The sequence below is a fragment of the Acanthisitta chloris genome, unplaced genomic scaffold, assembly GCF_000695815.1.
Source record: "Acanthisitta chloris isolate BGI_N310 unplaced genomic scaffold, ASM69581v1 scaffold26806, whole genome shotgun sequence".
Lineage (NCBI taxonomy): Eukaryota > Metazoa > Chordata > Aves > Passeriformes > Acanthisittidae > Acanthisitta > Acanthisitta chloris.
In genome coordinates, this window is record NW_008679161.1 from 20,479 (window position 1) to 36,576 (window position 16,098).

Genomic DNA, 16,098 nt, shown 5'->3' on the forward strand with positions numbered 1-16,098 from the left:
TGCAAACTGAAATGCAATCACTAGTGTGAAATTCCTGTCACTAAGATCAGACTAATGATGCAGAGGTGGTTAGTGTCGTCATTCTTTATAGCTGGCACAGCTTTGGGCACAATCCCCCCAGCAGCAGGCAAGGATCTCTATTGCCAGGTTAGCTGCTCTCCACAGGCAGTACAGGAAGCCCAGGGTAATAACCTCAGCAGTCACACAAGGTAAGGAGAGAAAAGTCCTTTCCAGGGAATGCCTGTGGAATCTCTTCACTTACAGTACAATGGTATTTTGCAGCCGAACCACACTACTAGCTAGTTACAAGCTTGTTACAAGTACTCAGAAATTACTCCTATCCCAAAACCATACCCAGCCTCCCTCTGCTCTTCTCCAAACTTCTCTCAGTACGTAACCATTTCCTTCCCCCTCTACAAGCAGCTCTCAACTTATACAGGTGCTATCCCTCGTTCGACAGACTACAGTGCCTTTTGAAGTTTTCCATCTGCCACACACTCCTGGCTCACATCATGTCTTGTGTTCTCTTTGCTTCACATTCCCTTGCCACAGAGCCAACAGCACTAGTTTCCCAGCCAGGGCTCACTCCATTTCTCCTTACTCCAGGGAGCAATCTTTTGCTTTGGTAAGGCAGTTTTTGAGCTGTTCAAGCTCTCTGAACTGAGCCACTACAGGGCTTCATTGTACACCTTTCCAATTCTTAACCTGGTTTCTGGTGTTTCCCTTAAGCAAAACTCTCTTGTTTTGCACTTACAAAGTACTTTGCACTGAAATCAGCCTTTGCTGCAGCGAAAGGACACTGTGGGCAGCAGTTCTCTGTAGGCATCAGCTGCAATAAAGGTACTTAATACATTTACTGGCAACTTCCTCTACTCCCCAGAGGCTGAGGACAGGCATCCCAAGCCACATACAGACACCCCCTCACCTGCCCAGCTGGGCACAGGCAGCCTGGCTCTTTGCTCCACAGCCTCCAGAGCCCAGAGCTGATGTCACAGTGACAAACCTTGCAGCACAGCTCTGACCTACTCTACAGCTGCGGTTACAGGTATGAAAAAGCAAAGCAACAAAAAATCCCAACCTCAAGACACAACAACCAAAAAAAAAAACCAACCTAAAGCCTCAATCCACTCCAACCAGTTAGACCAAGAGCATTGCTGTCTCTGCAGACAGCAGGACATTATGGATCCCTCCCAGGAAAGGTTAGTTAGGTGCTGGCTGCTCTCTCTTGCACCCAAAGCAGCAGCTGTGCTTGTGTGTGAATACAGACCACAACTGGAGTCCAGCACATGAGAGACAGTTACACCTCATGGCTCTCAAAAAAGTCAAACTTTCTAAGTCCCAAAACTGTTGAAAGGGCCATGGGAACAAAAACTTCAGTAGTGAATCCAGCGTTTCTCCCCAGCGAGCTGCCAGGCCGACAGGGCTGCAGGCTGTGAACGAACCCGCTGCCCATTTCTTCTCCCCTTATTCCTTCTTTCCAGTACTAATTAACGCCCAAGTGTCCTCCCTCCATCCACTCTCCCTTCCCCGGGGCACTGGCCCCTTGGGAACAAGAGTCTCCTCAATTGTCAAAAGCACAACACAAATTACAAGGCAATGTTCACTCTGCTTGTGGGCACTAAAGGGTAATTTGAGAAATTAAAAGAGCGAGGTTGTGTGGGTGGGACCCTTGGCTACTTTTAGAAAGTTGAGCAGGGTCAGCCCTAACTAGTGGGTGAAGGAGCCTGATTGCAGCTTTCCTGGGGCACGGGGCAGGGGGGTGCCCAGTGCTGCAGGAGGGACCCCGAGCACCCAGGGCTACCCCCTGGGAAGGATCCTGCTGCACCATAGATCCACCCACTGCCCACCACAGCCCCAGTGAGGGCAGATTTGTGCCAGAGAAGAATTAATCAGGCCTCCCCAATCTCCCCAAACTGGCTGAAGTTTCATTTTACTCTAAACATGTACTGAAAACAGACTTCTTCCAAAAAGACCCCGAACCCAAAAGCCTGAGGAGGCATATCCCATGTGGTGAAGGGTGCTGGGATAGGAAAGTGAGAACTCCAAAGTCTACATTAGCAAATCCTATAGTTACCATTTAGCATCGGCCCTAACAAGCACTTTAGCTCATCCCAACAGCAGTGGAATTCCGCAGGGAAAGGGCCAGACCCTGCCCAAACCAACGTGACAGCTACAAACTTCCACCAAGACATTGGGAATCACAAGGTGGCAGAAGGCAGACATATATTCCAGCTCTAAGTGTTCATTCCTCTTCCTTGCTGTGGGTTCCAACAATCCAAAAGTGCAGACAGAATCCAAAAACATCTCATGATGATTACAGAAGAGGCTCCAGGAACACCAACTCACTTCCCAGCCCACTGCACATCCAGTGTTATCTGCAGCCATGACAAAAGGTGACCACCTCCTGTAATGATAAACAGCCACCACATGGATGTTCTACCTTCCATTATGTCACCTGGAGGAAAGCAAGCTGTGCATTTTACTGTCCTGTTTCTGTCAGAGAGACCTTCCAGAAGCCAACGATGCTGTGTTTGGCACTTTCCTTCTTCAAAGTCTCTACTTTTCCTACCAAAGCTGAGATGTCAGGCACTTTTCTCATGAGGCTGAAGCTGTATGTCCACAGCAGCATTTCCATAAGTGCAGTCTGTGCAACCAAGCCAGGTGTCAGGAGGAATGCAGTTCTCTCAGTGGTCACCACCCTGGACCCAAGGAAACAGGTAAGCTGAGGAAAACTTTTATTTCATCTAAAATGAAGTAGTGGCTATTGTGCTTTCCACAGCAGCAAGCTCTCCCCAGAGACCCACGTCCCCCAACCACCTCAGGGAGCTCTAATCTCATGGGGAATCTGGTGCAAAGTTACCTTCTAATAATTAATGTTCTGACATCAAAGTCAGCACGCAGCTGTCTGTAAACCATCTTTAGCCCAAGAAGCGAAGGGACGCCGGCACAGATTTTATCCAGCCTCTCTCTTCAGCTTCAAAAACCACACACAGGCAAAGCATTAATGGGAAGATTCTTTTACAAAAATGGACCTTTGATGTTTAAAAATAATTTGTTTTGTTTTGGGTTTTTTCCTCAGGACTGAAAAGGGACAAAAAGCAGATGCCATGTGGCTAGCCCTGCTCGGCTGTTGCCGCTGAGAGCAAGGAGAGCAGAGGATGGCAGGAATGGAGGAGGGAACAAAATGTAATCAATCAGCAGCAAAAGCACCAGAGATCAAAGGGCTTGAAAGCAGCCGTCAAAATCACATGCTGTTTAACACAAGGGCAGAACCCCCCAACAGAATCTGCAGCTGCTTCCAAAGCTGCTCTCAGATGGAAAGGCGGCTGGCTCCAGAAGTGCCTCCGAGTGGTTTGAGCTGGACTGTGATCCTGAGCAAGGCGCCAGTTCCTGAGAGTCCTTCAGCCTCCACAGCTCAGCCCGTGCCCAGCAGCACAGCCCCACATCAGGCTGTAAAGTCAATGCTGAAAGGAGTTCTGCCCTCCCAGCTGGCACCAGAGACATGTGGGCAACAAGACTGGTGAAGGATGCCACCAAAGCCCTGTGCTTCTCCCTCCCTTCCCAGACACAACAGAAACTCCTCCTTTCCAAATCCCTCATAGGTGAGGGTGTGACTGAAAAAACCAACACGAGGCTGGACAAATCACCCAGCCTACTGTTTAGTTCTCCGTGTCCAGGGTCTGTTCCAAAAGCTTAAATAACACTGAGCACATGGACCCAAGCATGTTTCTAATATACCAAAATGTTCACCACTGGGTTGACAAGGCCTCTTTCTGCTACTCATGCAGTTCATAACTGCTCCAGAGTCCTTCCAGGGTCTGGCTTCTGTTCCTAAACAACCCAGAAACTCATCAAGAATGGACTGCAACCACAAACAAGTCAACCAAGGTAGAGTCTCTACATCAACATGAAAGCATCCACAGTCTTAAAAATTTCCTCATGGACTGAGCTTCCTTTGAAGCTCCTAAGTTATCCTTTCTATTTACAGCTTTCCATTGTTCAAGCCTAGCTGGATCAGAACCAGAGAATTCAAACCTTCAACTCTAGGAGGTACCAAAGAGTCAAAAACAATTAAGAGGATCTCTGAACACGCAATTCAGCCCCAGTGATGATGTGTGCAGTGAAGGGGCAAGAAACTGGTCACTGAGGATCCAGGATGTGAAACCTCCAGTGCACAGTAACGAGGAGTAAGTTATTAACTAAATGGCTCCCGTGCTTCATTTCACACCTTGCTGAAGGCATTCAACTCCATACAGCTGCTCTACAGAAAACACACATCATTCCCAGGTCACCTTGGGATGGCAATCTTCAGCCATCAGTTCTGCTACCACCACATGGGCTCAAGGATTTTTAACTTTAACCAACACAGGTTTACTTCAGAGACACCAGCAATGAAGAGATGTGCAATTCGTCCTTCTGGGAAAAGGGTTAGAGAGAGGTAGACTTAATTTAAGAAGCAGGATATTTTAGATGAATACAGAAAACATTTCCATAAGCAAGCAGAAGTAGAGAAACAAAAGGATGGAAGGTTTCTGCTGCATCTGCATACTAAGGAAATTAAGTCACAGACAAACTCTGCCCATCTTTAGCAAAACTACACAGCAGATTGTCAAGAGAAGAACAAGTACCCAGGGCTCAGGTGACAAAGTGGGAATTTGTTCATGAAATCTGCATGAAATTTGAAACACAGAGGTTTAGGCTCTCCTGGACTGTGATTTACTGCTGTGTAGGCTCTGTTTGAACCATTCATCAAGGATAGAGGCTCAAAGTTTTGCTTGCCTCTGGACAGCAAATGCATAAACTCACATCCTTCCTATTTCCTACCTCCTTACTGAACTCAGGAAGAACTGTATGTCACCAAGGCACCTAATCCTGCAACATGGGGAAAAAAGTCTTAAATACAGAAACAACTTTTTCCTCATAGGAGCTCAGCCTCAGGCAAGGCTGAATTAAAAAAAAAAGGCCAAATTGCAAACAAGTTTTCCCTTACCTGTTCTTGCTCCTTCTGCAGTTCTTGGCTGTTCTTAGACTTCTTTGGCTTAGAAGGGCCTCCAGGGCTGGAAGAAGTTGTTGGCAGTTTTGAAGGTGGTGTATCTAACCCCAAAGATGGTGCAGCTACAGAAGAGTCCCCCAGGCGCTGTCCACCTCCAGCGAAAGGGACAAATGGGGCAGGCTCAGGCTCTGAGGAAGGCCGAGGCTCCTCTGAGCTAGCATGAGGTTCTCTAATCGAGTCTTGCTTGTCTGTGCAGCTGTTTAAAGACATGGCCACATCCCTGTGGTCCAAGTCCTCTGGGAATGTGTTTGCTTGAGGTAGGCACACATCCACTGCTCCTTCCATAGGGTCTGGCCTCACTGTTGGCTCATTACAAGGCACTGTGGCACTCACAGCTTCCTCCTGACCAGATGAACTGCATTTCTTCATGACAACTCTTAAAGAAGACACCAAAATGAATAAAAATAGAATCATTCTCCTAAGAGTACTGCCCTCCCCACTCAACGTGACCACAACACAGAGACTGACTCAAAGGCACCCTTGATTTAACAACCTGCTCACAGAGCACAGCACCAGTCCTTGTGAAGTGAGGGCTAAGGGGTCTGGGGGTTGTGCAAAAAACCAGAACAGGAACTACCTGCTCCACAGGAAGAAAACTGCCTTCCAGGGCAAAACAGCAGTCAGTTGTAAAGCACAGCTTCTAATCACTCCTGCCTTCTGTCTAAACCGCTAGGAGCTGGCCAGGAGATGATCACAGAAAGGCTGTCCTGTCCCCACCTCACCCCCCACCAGCCAGGAGGCACTGCAGGGGCTGGGACTTCAGTGCCTGAGATCCACAGCAGGGAAGAATGAAGCAGTGGATGATTGCCCTCTCAGGGAGACTTTTAACTTTGAATTGTCTGTTCCACTCAAAGGAGAAAAAGAAAAAAAAAAAAGAAACAAACAAACAAGCTCTTTTAATCTGCACATGACTGGTCAGTGCCAGCATCTGCAGCTGTGGGAAGCACATCTGGGCAGCAGTTTGAGATAAACAGGCAAATGCAATAATTACTGGATGCAGTGATGTTTGTCCTTTTGAATTTTTTTTTTGGTGCTTTTTTTGGGGGGGTATTTGAAACAAAATAATCACCAGAGTGGAAAGGAAAAATAAAGAGGCCAAATTTTGCTCTTTCCAACCTGACAATGGCACTGCCTCCAGTCAGGCCAAGTGACTTCAGTGTTGTCTTCTCCAGGGCATCTTTCCCCGAGATCTGCAACAAAACCAGAAAGGAGGAATTATGGTCACTGCGTCCCTGGGAGGACACGGAAAGAGCTCTTTCTAGAAAGAAGCCTGTATCAAAAGAAATGCACCAGATACAGCTCAAAACACACTCTTCCTGCAGTTGGAAATGAGACCTGAATCCATCTGTATTCATCTGTCCGAGTTCACAGCTTATTAAATGACCTCAAGGGAAGATGACCTACACATATTTTCGTCCCATGCACACATCCAAATGGGATCCAACTACAGCAAAGCACTACTTTTATGTCAGAAGTTAAATGCCAGGCAACATCTCTGAGCTGCAAGACAGCCGATTTCCTTACACACACCTCCCATCTGTCTGTAATGACCTGTTCCAGAATAAAGACGATCTGTCCACCGAGGTCAGAGGGAAGTGAAGGGGACAGCTAGGGAGAGCGAATTCCGTAATGTGCACATACAAAATATTAAACAAAACATTAATAGCAAAAGATCAAAACACAGAGAAAAGCAAATATTTATTAAAATGAAACCACTGTTTTGACTCAAGCTTTAAAAGAAGTTGGAAAGAAAAACACAAACAGGTCATTGAGCTCATTTTATGGGCTCAGAGGTCTCAACGGCCCAGGGTTACGTTCCAAAAGAGCTTTTTTCCATACAGACACGTCATGCTTTGAAAAGACCAACATTTTTTCTACTTCCCCTCTCAAAAAAGTTCAAAAGAAACACTTTCCAGGTTGGAAAGCAGAGCTAAGTTTTTCTTATTTTTCAGGGACAGGCGAAGAGACAGTTGAGAGGCCTTTGCTGCCTTACCTCATCTCGCATGTAAATACAGACTGGAGAGAATTCACTGTGCTGTTCCATCAGCTCCCTGCAAGAAAGAGCAAAACACTGCAGCATCTGCAGGACAGCCTACTCCTCCAAAACTAGCACAGAGCTAGGCACGAAGTGAAATCAGCTGGCAACACTCTCCTCCATGTCTCCCCAGCAATAACCATTGCACAGTTCACAGGATCACTATTAGACATTAGGTAAAGAATTTGCTCCAATGCATTCACTTTTCCTTAAACAGCCTAAAAGTTTAAAAGCAAAGTAGAAATAATTCAAGTTAATTTTGAAATTAGTTCCTCTTACTAGATAAGTTTGAGTACTTCATGTGCCTCAGTACCCAATCTGGAACATGACTTCATTATACTTGTTCTTTTGAATCCCTTACCTAAGTTAAAGGCTTTGTTACAGTTTAGACTGTACTTTTCCTGGGGACAGGTCCATTTTTTTCCACATATGCACAGCAACAAACAGAGTGAAATACTGCTCTAAAGCAAACAAGCTGAGGACAAGGAATTTGCCTGTCTTCATATTAGACAGTTTCAAAAAGAAGAAAGAACAGCAAAAGCAACAGCAGGAGCTTTCAGATTTCAGAGACCAGGGACAAACTAAAGCTAAAGGAAAAGCTGCCACTGCAGACAAAGTGAAAACCAACCCATACTTAAGCATTTCAGTGACATAGGACACATATTAGCAATGATGCAAACTGCTGACAGGTCATGTGCAGGGCAAGACATAAGTGAAGGACCCTTAGCATTGAGACAGGGAAAAACCAGTAAGATGCAACTCTTGACAAGATGCTATTCTTCCCATTCTCCTCTAGATAAGCAATTCTGAGGCATTCCAGTAAAGGAAAAACCTTATCACATATTCACTTGATCAAACACAGAATATGGACAGGGAAAGGCAATCACTGCCTGTCACAGGAAGTCTCACTTCTCATCCAGCCAAGATGATGTGATTTCAAAAAGGAAAAAAAAAAGAATTGACATTTTTAACAAGAAAACCTGAGATGTCTGCAGAAAAGTAAAAAGCCTTAAAGAATTAACCAGTGCTGAAGCACTGAAATCAGTGAGAGCATTAAATTCAACAGCAGAAGAAACCCTTTCATGTTGGTCTCCACTTCAGCAGTGAAACTCAAATGGAAATCAGCTGAGAATGTGCTAAAACATGAGATTAAGGAGAAGAGTTTGCTTCTCACCCCAAGCACACCAATGGCACTAGCCGAGACAGTGGTGGTTTGGAAAGATACCTGGCTGAACTCTCACTGGGGAAGCCACAAAAGGTGAGGATATTGCCCCAGGATATTCCCCATCAACACGTTGAGAACTGATGAGGTTTACCCTTCTCCATCCACTCCCCAGTAGCTCTTGCTAGCACATTCTGTCCCAAGCTCCCTGTCCCTGCAGTTGCACCAGGATATCCCTTGGTAAGGAGCTGCATGTACCATGTGCACTGCAACAGCTGTTTTATCATCAAACACAAAACAGCTGAAATTCCTCCTCATGGTAAACTCCCTTGATCTCAGTGCTCTCTGGGGGGAATGGATTTCCCCCACGACTCACCCCCACCAGGAAACCATCACCCACCACCTGTGACTTGAAGAGAAACCACGTCCCTGCAAAGCAGCTAAGGAAATCCACCTGGCAGCCCAGGAACACAACATAACCTTGCTCACTGCCTGGGCCTCTGGAGCCAGTTCCCAAGGTCAGTTTGCTATTTTATGCCTGACTATGCCAGTGTTTGTTACTGGACTCCTGAGGAGCTTTACAAATGACTAATTTACGGCGTTATGTGAACACTTCCACTTAGCTGCCTCTTCAGCCAGCAGATTCTAGTTCCTGCAGTGAACTTTACAGGAGAAACCAAAACCTGCAGGACCCTGGCAGCCTGAAAAAAAAATTCCAGTATTTTTCACTGGAAATTAGACATTTTGGATAGATATTTTGACTTTGAACGTTACTCTGCATTATCTGTGATTCCCCAGTAGCAGGAATAGCCTCACCTTCTCCTAAATAAATCTGCAAAACATGGATCAACTTGGCATTCAAGTGTCACAAAACTGAAGCAGGAACTCAGACTATTTCTATCTAGTGCATCACTTACACCTAGGACAGATAACTTCTGTTCAGGTAACAAGGAAATAATCCTTCACACTTTAGCAACCTGCTTGCCCAGCAGAAGACCAAAGTCTTCACACCCAAATTCATCAAGAACAGTTACATTTAGATTCTAAACTGAGCTACAATAACACGTAATTGAAACAGCTGGACCCAGAAGTCACTCAGGACAGAGAGCCACTGGAAAATTATGATACTCAATCCTTGAGTAGTTCTCAAGAGCAAGAGAAGATCAAGGATTTCGAGCTGGAGGATGTAGGGGAGCAAACCTGGTAAGCACAGACCAGAACTGAGACTTCTCTTTGGTTTAATTGTAGCAGTTTATATCCCATCTTGATCAAAAGGCTAAAACTTGAAAACCTGCAACAGCACAGTGGTACAGGACAAGGTGAGTCATCAAGACACCCAGAGGTAGCAAATCCAAACAGAGCAACCTGCAAAACCAGTCCTGATAGTCATGTCTGGTTTAGGGAAGTCAGGGCCTGAGAACTACTTCCAGACCAGCTATAACACATCCCAAAGGGTTTACAATCCCAAGGTACCACTCTTTCAGAACACCTCTCCCAGCCACCACAACAAATCCCACTGTGCAGAAAACGACAGCCACACCAGAACACCCAAACTACTACATTCAAGCTTCAGACTATGGAAACCATGTCCTCACCAAAGACCCATGGGAGCCAGTTTGACTTAAAGAATATAGTTTCATTCACTTTTCCAAACCTACGTTTCACTTCAATCCAAGCAACTCTTTGAAGAGTCTTCTAAAAATGTATGGAAAAAATCTGAACCCAATGAATGACACCAGAGAACTAGTGAAAAGTCACTGTCAAAGCTATCTCTGAGTGTTCAGACTGCAACCATTCCTATGTACAACAGCCCACAAAGCTGCCAGACAGGCAAGAGTGGGGGACAGAAATGCATCAGCTCTCCGAGGCCTCACGCTCCAAGGGCAGGCAATGCTGTCCCCTCAACCAGCCTCTGCAGCACAGACTCCAGACAAAGATCCCCAGAGACTTATTTTTGTCTAACTCTTGGAAGCAGCAGGCTCCTCCTCCAGCTGCTGCTAATCCGTTACATGCACCCACTGAGGCAAGCACACACATCAAACACACTGTCCTCTCTTTGATGTGCTGCTCTTCAGAAGGGGAACGGCAAGCAGATTAGATTCCTTCATGTAGTGATCTGACAGGGCCTGTAAACATCTTGTGCAAGGACTGCCGCACGCTGAGAGGAGGAGCAGCCCTACAATAGCTTCCAGACCTTCTTCAGACCCAATTAGCCAAGATGGACGCTGGAAACCCAGGGGAAATTCCAGTGGATTTAGAATACTTCCCCTCACGCACTTAGAGCAGCTGAGCATTCCAGGAAAACGTCTCCAGTTGGAAAGCCCAAGGAAGGATTCAGCAAACATCAACAACTAGCTGACTAGTTAGTCAGCTGAACCAAAACACACTGAACAGCAGCTCAGGCCATGAAATCCATAGGGATGGCTGGAGATCCAACTTGTTCTCTGACTGAGTCTCACACAGCACCTTTGCTGATTGTTGAACTTAATCAAAAGTCTGCAAAGTCCACCCAAACATCTGAGCTCAGCTTCCAGAGCACAGAAAAGAGCAGCTATGTTCTGAGCTGCAGTTGTGAATGCTGAGCCCACTGCAGCAGTCAGAGGCTTGAAAAGAGCAGCATGTACATTAATTAGTAGCATTACAACAACCTGGAACAAATAAAACCACTTCAAAAGAGCAAAATTATATTTAAAAAAAAAGCTCAAAATTTAAACCAAAGTAATAATCATCTGATCTGTGAGAAAGTCACACAAAGGCTATTTGTCATTGTCCATGATTACCACCCCTACCAGTTTAGCAGTCCCCAAACTGCAACAGGCACTCTTGTCCTCCCAGAGGGCACAAAAGACATGCTAAGGGACATGATGGGGCTTAAAATACTTAGGAAAATGATGTCTGTGTTTTCTGGCCTACCTCTTTCCTCAGTTAAAAGAAAAGCAACTCTTTCCTCTCTAGCATTTACATGAAGACTGTTCCTTTTGACTTAGCAAATGCCACAGAGTAGGCCTGGTCCCTGACTATTGAAAACCAGAATGGCTGTCAGAACTTGAAGGCCTCATCTTCCAAGCCATGAGAGAAAGAAAAGAACTGTCTTTCTTTGAGAAAAGTTCGTTAGCTTGATGTTTCAAAATGAGTTGCTTGCACAACAGCAAGCAACTCATTTAAGGAGGAATCCCCTGCACCACAGGGACCTGCAGCACAGAAATACTGGGGATGAGGATCATCCAGGCCAGCACCTCACCTCTGGCACCAACAGGACTTTCAACAGGTCTGTGCAAAAGGCAGGTGGGACAACACACCCCAGTATAGTGTAGTTTCTTCACAGCCTTAGCAGTTTGTTATCAGTTGATGCTCTGAACCAGGAGTGCCACTCCAGGATTAAAAAATAATAATAAAGCTATGGAGTGTCAAATGGGGAAGAGCAAGGAAAAGGCAAACATCTGTGTTATACAGGAGAAACCCCAGTCAAAAACATGCAAACTCCACAAATCTGCAGGATTTAATGGATCACCATACTGCCATGCAGAGATCCACCCAGACAAGTATTTTCCCACTGCACTGCTCACCTGATCTTTGCAAAATGGTTGAGAAGTTCCCACAAGGTCTGTTGGCAGAGGAAAGTGTCCTGCAAACGGGAGCCATCATCTAGCTGTAATGCTATCCGAACCTGTGGGAAAACCACACTGAATTCAGCTGAAAACTGAATGAAAACTTCTTTTTCTTCATCACTTTTAAAAATATTTCTGCTCTCCTGTGCAGATATTTGGCCTGAATTCCTGCTCACTGGCATGGGGGAGGCCATCCTGGAACATCAGCCAGCTGTCACAGGCCTCTCTTCCCTGCCACAGCTTGAACTGGAACACATCAGAGAAAAGCCAATGCCAATATCCCAAATAATGTCTTGTCATGAGCAACTGAGATGTTCTGTTTTACACCACATGCAGCTTTACAGCAAGGGCCTGCACAGCTACACAGAACAAACACCAATAACCCAGACAGGACTGATGCAGCTGCACAACCTGAAACACCAACACAGAGCTTTGTCCACTTGGGCATCAGTTTGCACAACAGCTTCCCTGGGGCGAAACAAACAGCGCACAGTCTGTATCATCCCGAGTTACTGAACACCTAAACAACTGTTACCAGTCCCAAAGAAACATTTGTAACTTGCAACTGACTAATGCTTCCTAACCACCAAATGTTGACATACAATATAAGTTTCAAGTAGCAAAAAAAAAAAAAAAAAATCTCTAGAATAATTCAGGATGTTCAGTTATCAAGTTCTTGAACACCTGCAGAAAATGGCAAGGGCCAGGTAGCTGCCTATTCTAACAGGCATTTTCCAACCTGGAATGTGAACAGCCACATTCATTAGCAGGTGCTACATATACTCAGGGAATTGCTTCCCCACCTCTCTCCCCAAGAAATAAATCCAAGGTATTTCTAAAATGAACACACACTGAGGTCAGCCCTGAACAACTTCAGACTCCTGTGCCAGGGGGAAAGTGCAGCAGCTGACCAAGCAACAGAGAATGGCAGAGCACTTCAGGTGTTACCTTTACCTTTAGAGAATATTCAGCCTTCTCCAGAATGCCTAACTCGTTTTCCCAATTAGTTCACCTGCCTAAAGAAAGATCACAAAACAAACATAGCACCTGATCTCTCCAGTCAGCTATGGCTTTCTGAAGACCACAGCTACTGGCCTTATTCCAAAGCCCAAGAAGGACATTAGCCCAGGACATGCAAAGGCACTGACTTTCATTCTGTGTTTTCACATGTCCCTACCAACACCCACAGTGCAGATGTGTCTGTGAGCACAAGGGCTGGAGGGAGAGATGGGAAAAGAGACACCACAGGCTCCAGCAATCTACTGTGATTTCCATGGAGGAATATGTTTGTCATCTGCCTCGGCTCCCACCAGTCCTCACAGGACTGCAAATGCTGATCTGCTGGAGACAGGAATTTTTCTCCATAAAGGAAACAGTGGCATCACCAACAATGAGCCGACAGAACAATGTCATTTCATCCCACCACTAACACAACCTCCTGGTTTCTCCTACGTGGGAGACAAGCCTTAGATTATTCTCAGCTACGGCAGGGTGATGACAGCTGACATCACCATTCTGTAAGAATCCAGCCCAGAAATTCAGACTACCAGTTGCATCAGTTTCTGGGCAACAGTTCAAAGCTAAACATGTCACGAAAGTCCTATTCAGTCAATTAGAAAATTCTCTTTAAAAGCCCAGGCACTGTATAAAATAATAGAGACCAGTGCCAGTTATCTCCTAAGTTTACAAACATTTAAACAAAAGGTTGACAACTTTAACACCAAAGCTATACTAACGGTGCTCCTGGGCCACCTGCCATCCCAAGGGGAATGTGTTCTACTTTTCACTAAAGAACTGCCTTACAAAAAACGTTGGTTTTTTACATGCAAAGCTTTCTGTTTTCAAAATATCAGATTTTCTGAACAAACTCATGATTTATTGAAACCTGTACTCTGTCTCTGGGGTGACTACTGGCACCACAGGAAAAGTACACCTACTTCCACCCACATTATCTTAACAGAAGACACAGAGTTCATCCCAACATCACTGCAGCCAGCTGGCATGAGCCAGTCTGCATCTCAGCTGCCACTACACCCCAGTCACAGCCACCTGACTGTCTTCTCTCTGGTCTTTGGCACATGCTCCCTGTGGCAGGGAATTCTTTTAGTCAATTGTTCTGTACAAAGTCTGTTCTAACACTGAGAGCCTCTCCCAAGTGAAATCTCTGCTCTTAGTTTGTGGGATAGGAGTCTGTTTACACTCCACTCTTCACACACACATTCACTGCATCTTCTCACCTCCATGACATAGCAACAAGTACCTCCAGGGCAGCCTCACTTCTGAATGTTCTTCTGCTGAACTACAACTGAAGAGCAACAATTTACACTCCTATTAGCTCTTTTCTGATCTACAGCAGTGATTCCATGCCATAACCCCTCTCCTTCTTCCCCTTTCGCATAGTATAACTAAAGGGAAAAAAACAGTCACTGTATTCCTTCAGTGCCTCCTGAATGGGATGTGAATATCAGATAAAGTCATAACTGCACCATTTCAACAGAAACACTTTGCTCTGGAAGACAAACTCCATTCCATCACGGCCTTTTTTTAACTGAAAATTTTAAGCAGATGCTACCAGTGTGTGGTATTTTTTGAAGTAAAGACGTCATTTGAAGCACAAACTTCTTTCTACCACAAAGTCAGAACGAAAACATTAGTGCCAAAACTAATATGGAGGTTTTACAGAGAAAAACATGAACATCAGTGACCCCCAAAACTACACTGCACACCCACAGTGAACTAGAGTAGAGATCCAAAGCCTTCTCACACTACAAAGTTCTCTTATCAGTGTGTCAACTTCTCTCCCTGACAGCTAAAGCACTGCCTGTAACAGACACCACTAGCACTGCTTGGCTCACAGGCGTTAAGAGATCAGCACCAACAGACCTAAAACTTCCAAGGGAACTGAGACACTCCCTATGAGGAAGTCAGTAAGAAGAGAGATGACAGTGATAGACACGTTTTCATTCCCAGGCTACTTAAATAAGAACATACATCACCTTTACAAAGTAAAAAGCTCACACTCATTAACATCTAAGCATCAACTTCAAAGTTACACCTCCATCCATTACAGTGACATGTAGAGAAGATTTTTGCATGTCCTAAACGTGGCAATAATTCCTGGAGAACACAGCATCCACAAGCCCTTTGCAAATCATACTAAATAGGGACATTTGGCCACTGCTGAACGTAACACAGGTCACAAAAGGCCCTAAAGCTGTGGAAACACAACGTGAACAGCAACGCTGGGAAAGCAGTAGAAGAGAATTCTGTGGGAATCTGAGATTTAGTCAAAATCCAAAGGCAGACAACAGCAACTGAAACAGAAATTAGGAAACAGAATTGAGTTAGTTGCCAGGGATGTTTAACTTCTTAGCTATCCGTGATTTTTTCAGCTCCCCAAAGGATCCCCCTCTGCTCCAGCACACAGCTGACACCTCATGCTCATGCAGACTGTAAGCAAAGACTTTCAGCTACTAAATCACTACTTCCCACTCCACTTCAACCAGTCTGCAGCTGGTCTCCTACACAGGCACTGGCCATGCCATGCCATGCTCTTGCTCATTAGATCTGATGGGATCATACCAGAACAACTGATAAGTGAGGAAATCAGGTCACGCTGCGTAAATGAACATACCGTGGTTTCCACTCCCGCTCTGTTAGAGACTGGCACCATCTCCAGCTTGGCATTGTTGGGCAGCCTGGCAAACCTCCATTGCAAGGACAGGTCCAACACACTCCTCTGAAACCTGAAGGAGAACAGAGCCCATGAACTATAGAGAGTCCAGATATTGAGCACAAGAACTACCCAGAGACTGACCAGAAGCCATAGAGCACTATTTGCTGGGAATTCTGTTCTCAGCAGAAGTTATTCTGCATACCAACACAGCTGCAGTTTCTAGAGGTCACAGATACCCAAAGGTATGTTCCTCCTCAGGCCTTAAGAGATAAACAGAAACTGACTACATAACCAAGGCTGGTTAAACACCAAGGTACTTTTTTTTTTTTTTAGTGCCACTCAGACAAATGACCTCTCGATCAGGACACCACAAAAGCAGAGGGTCAAATTCCCCGGTAAGAGAGGAGACAGTGCTGGGGGGGTGTGAACGCGTGGGGAGGGACGTGCTGGTGAAAATGACACGAGGCCTTGCTGTGTGTCCCGGGATGAGGGGACACTGCGAGGGGCTGACCTGAACGGAGAACGGGTGTGTCCCAGCCCCACACACCCACCGCCCGCACCGAC

General features: G+C 45.6%; 1 protein-coding gene across 1 annotated transcript in view; it reads right to left on the minus strand.

The window, feature by feature from the left end:
* Nucleotides 1-15,531, minus strand: part of ASPSCR1 (alveolar soft part sarcoma chromosome region, candidate 1) — a 29,779-nt gene extending 14,248 nt beyond the window's left edge. The window contains 5 exon segments of the mRNA XM_009077193.1: nucleotides 4,991-5,429; nucleotides 6,170-6,243; nucleotides 7,047-7,104; nucleotides 11,817-11,917; nucleotides 15,493-15,531. Coding sequence (XP_009075441.1) covers nucleotides 4,991-5,429; nucleotides 6,170-6,243; nucleotides 7,047-7,104; nucleotides 11,817-11,917; nucleotides 15,493-15,531 — 711 coding nt within the window.
* Between the last annotated feature and the right edge of the window lie 567 nt (nucleotides 15,532-16,098).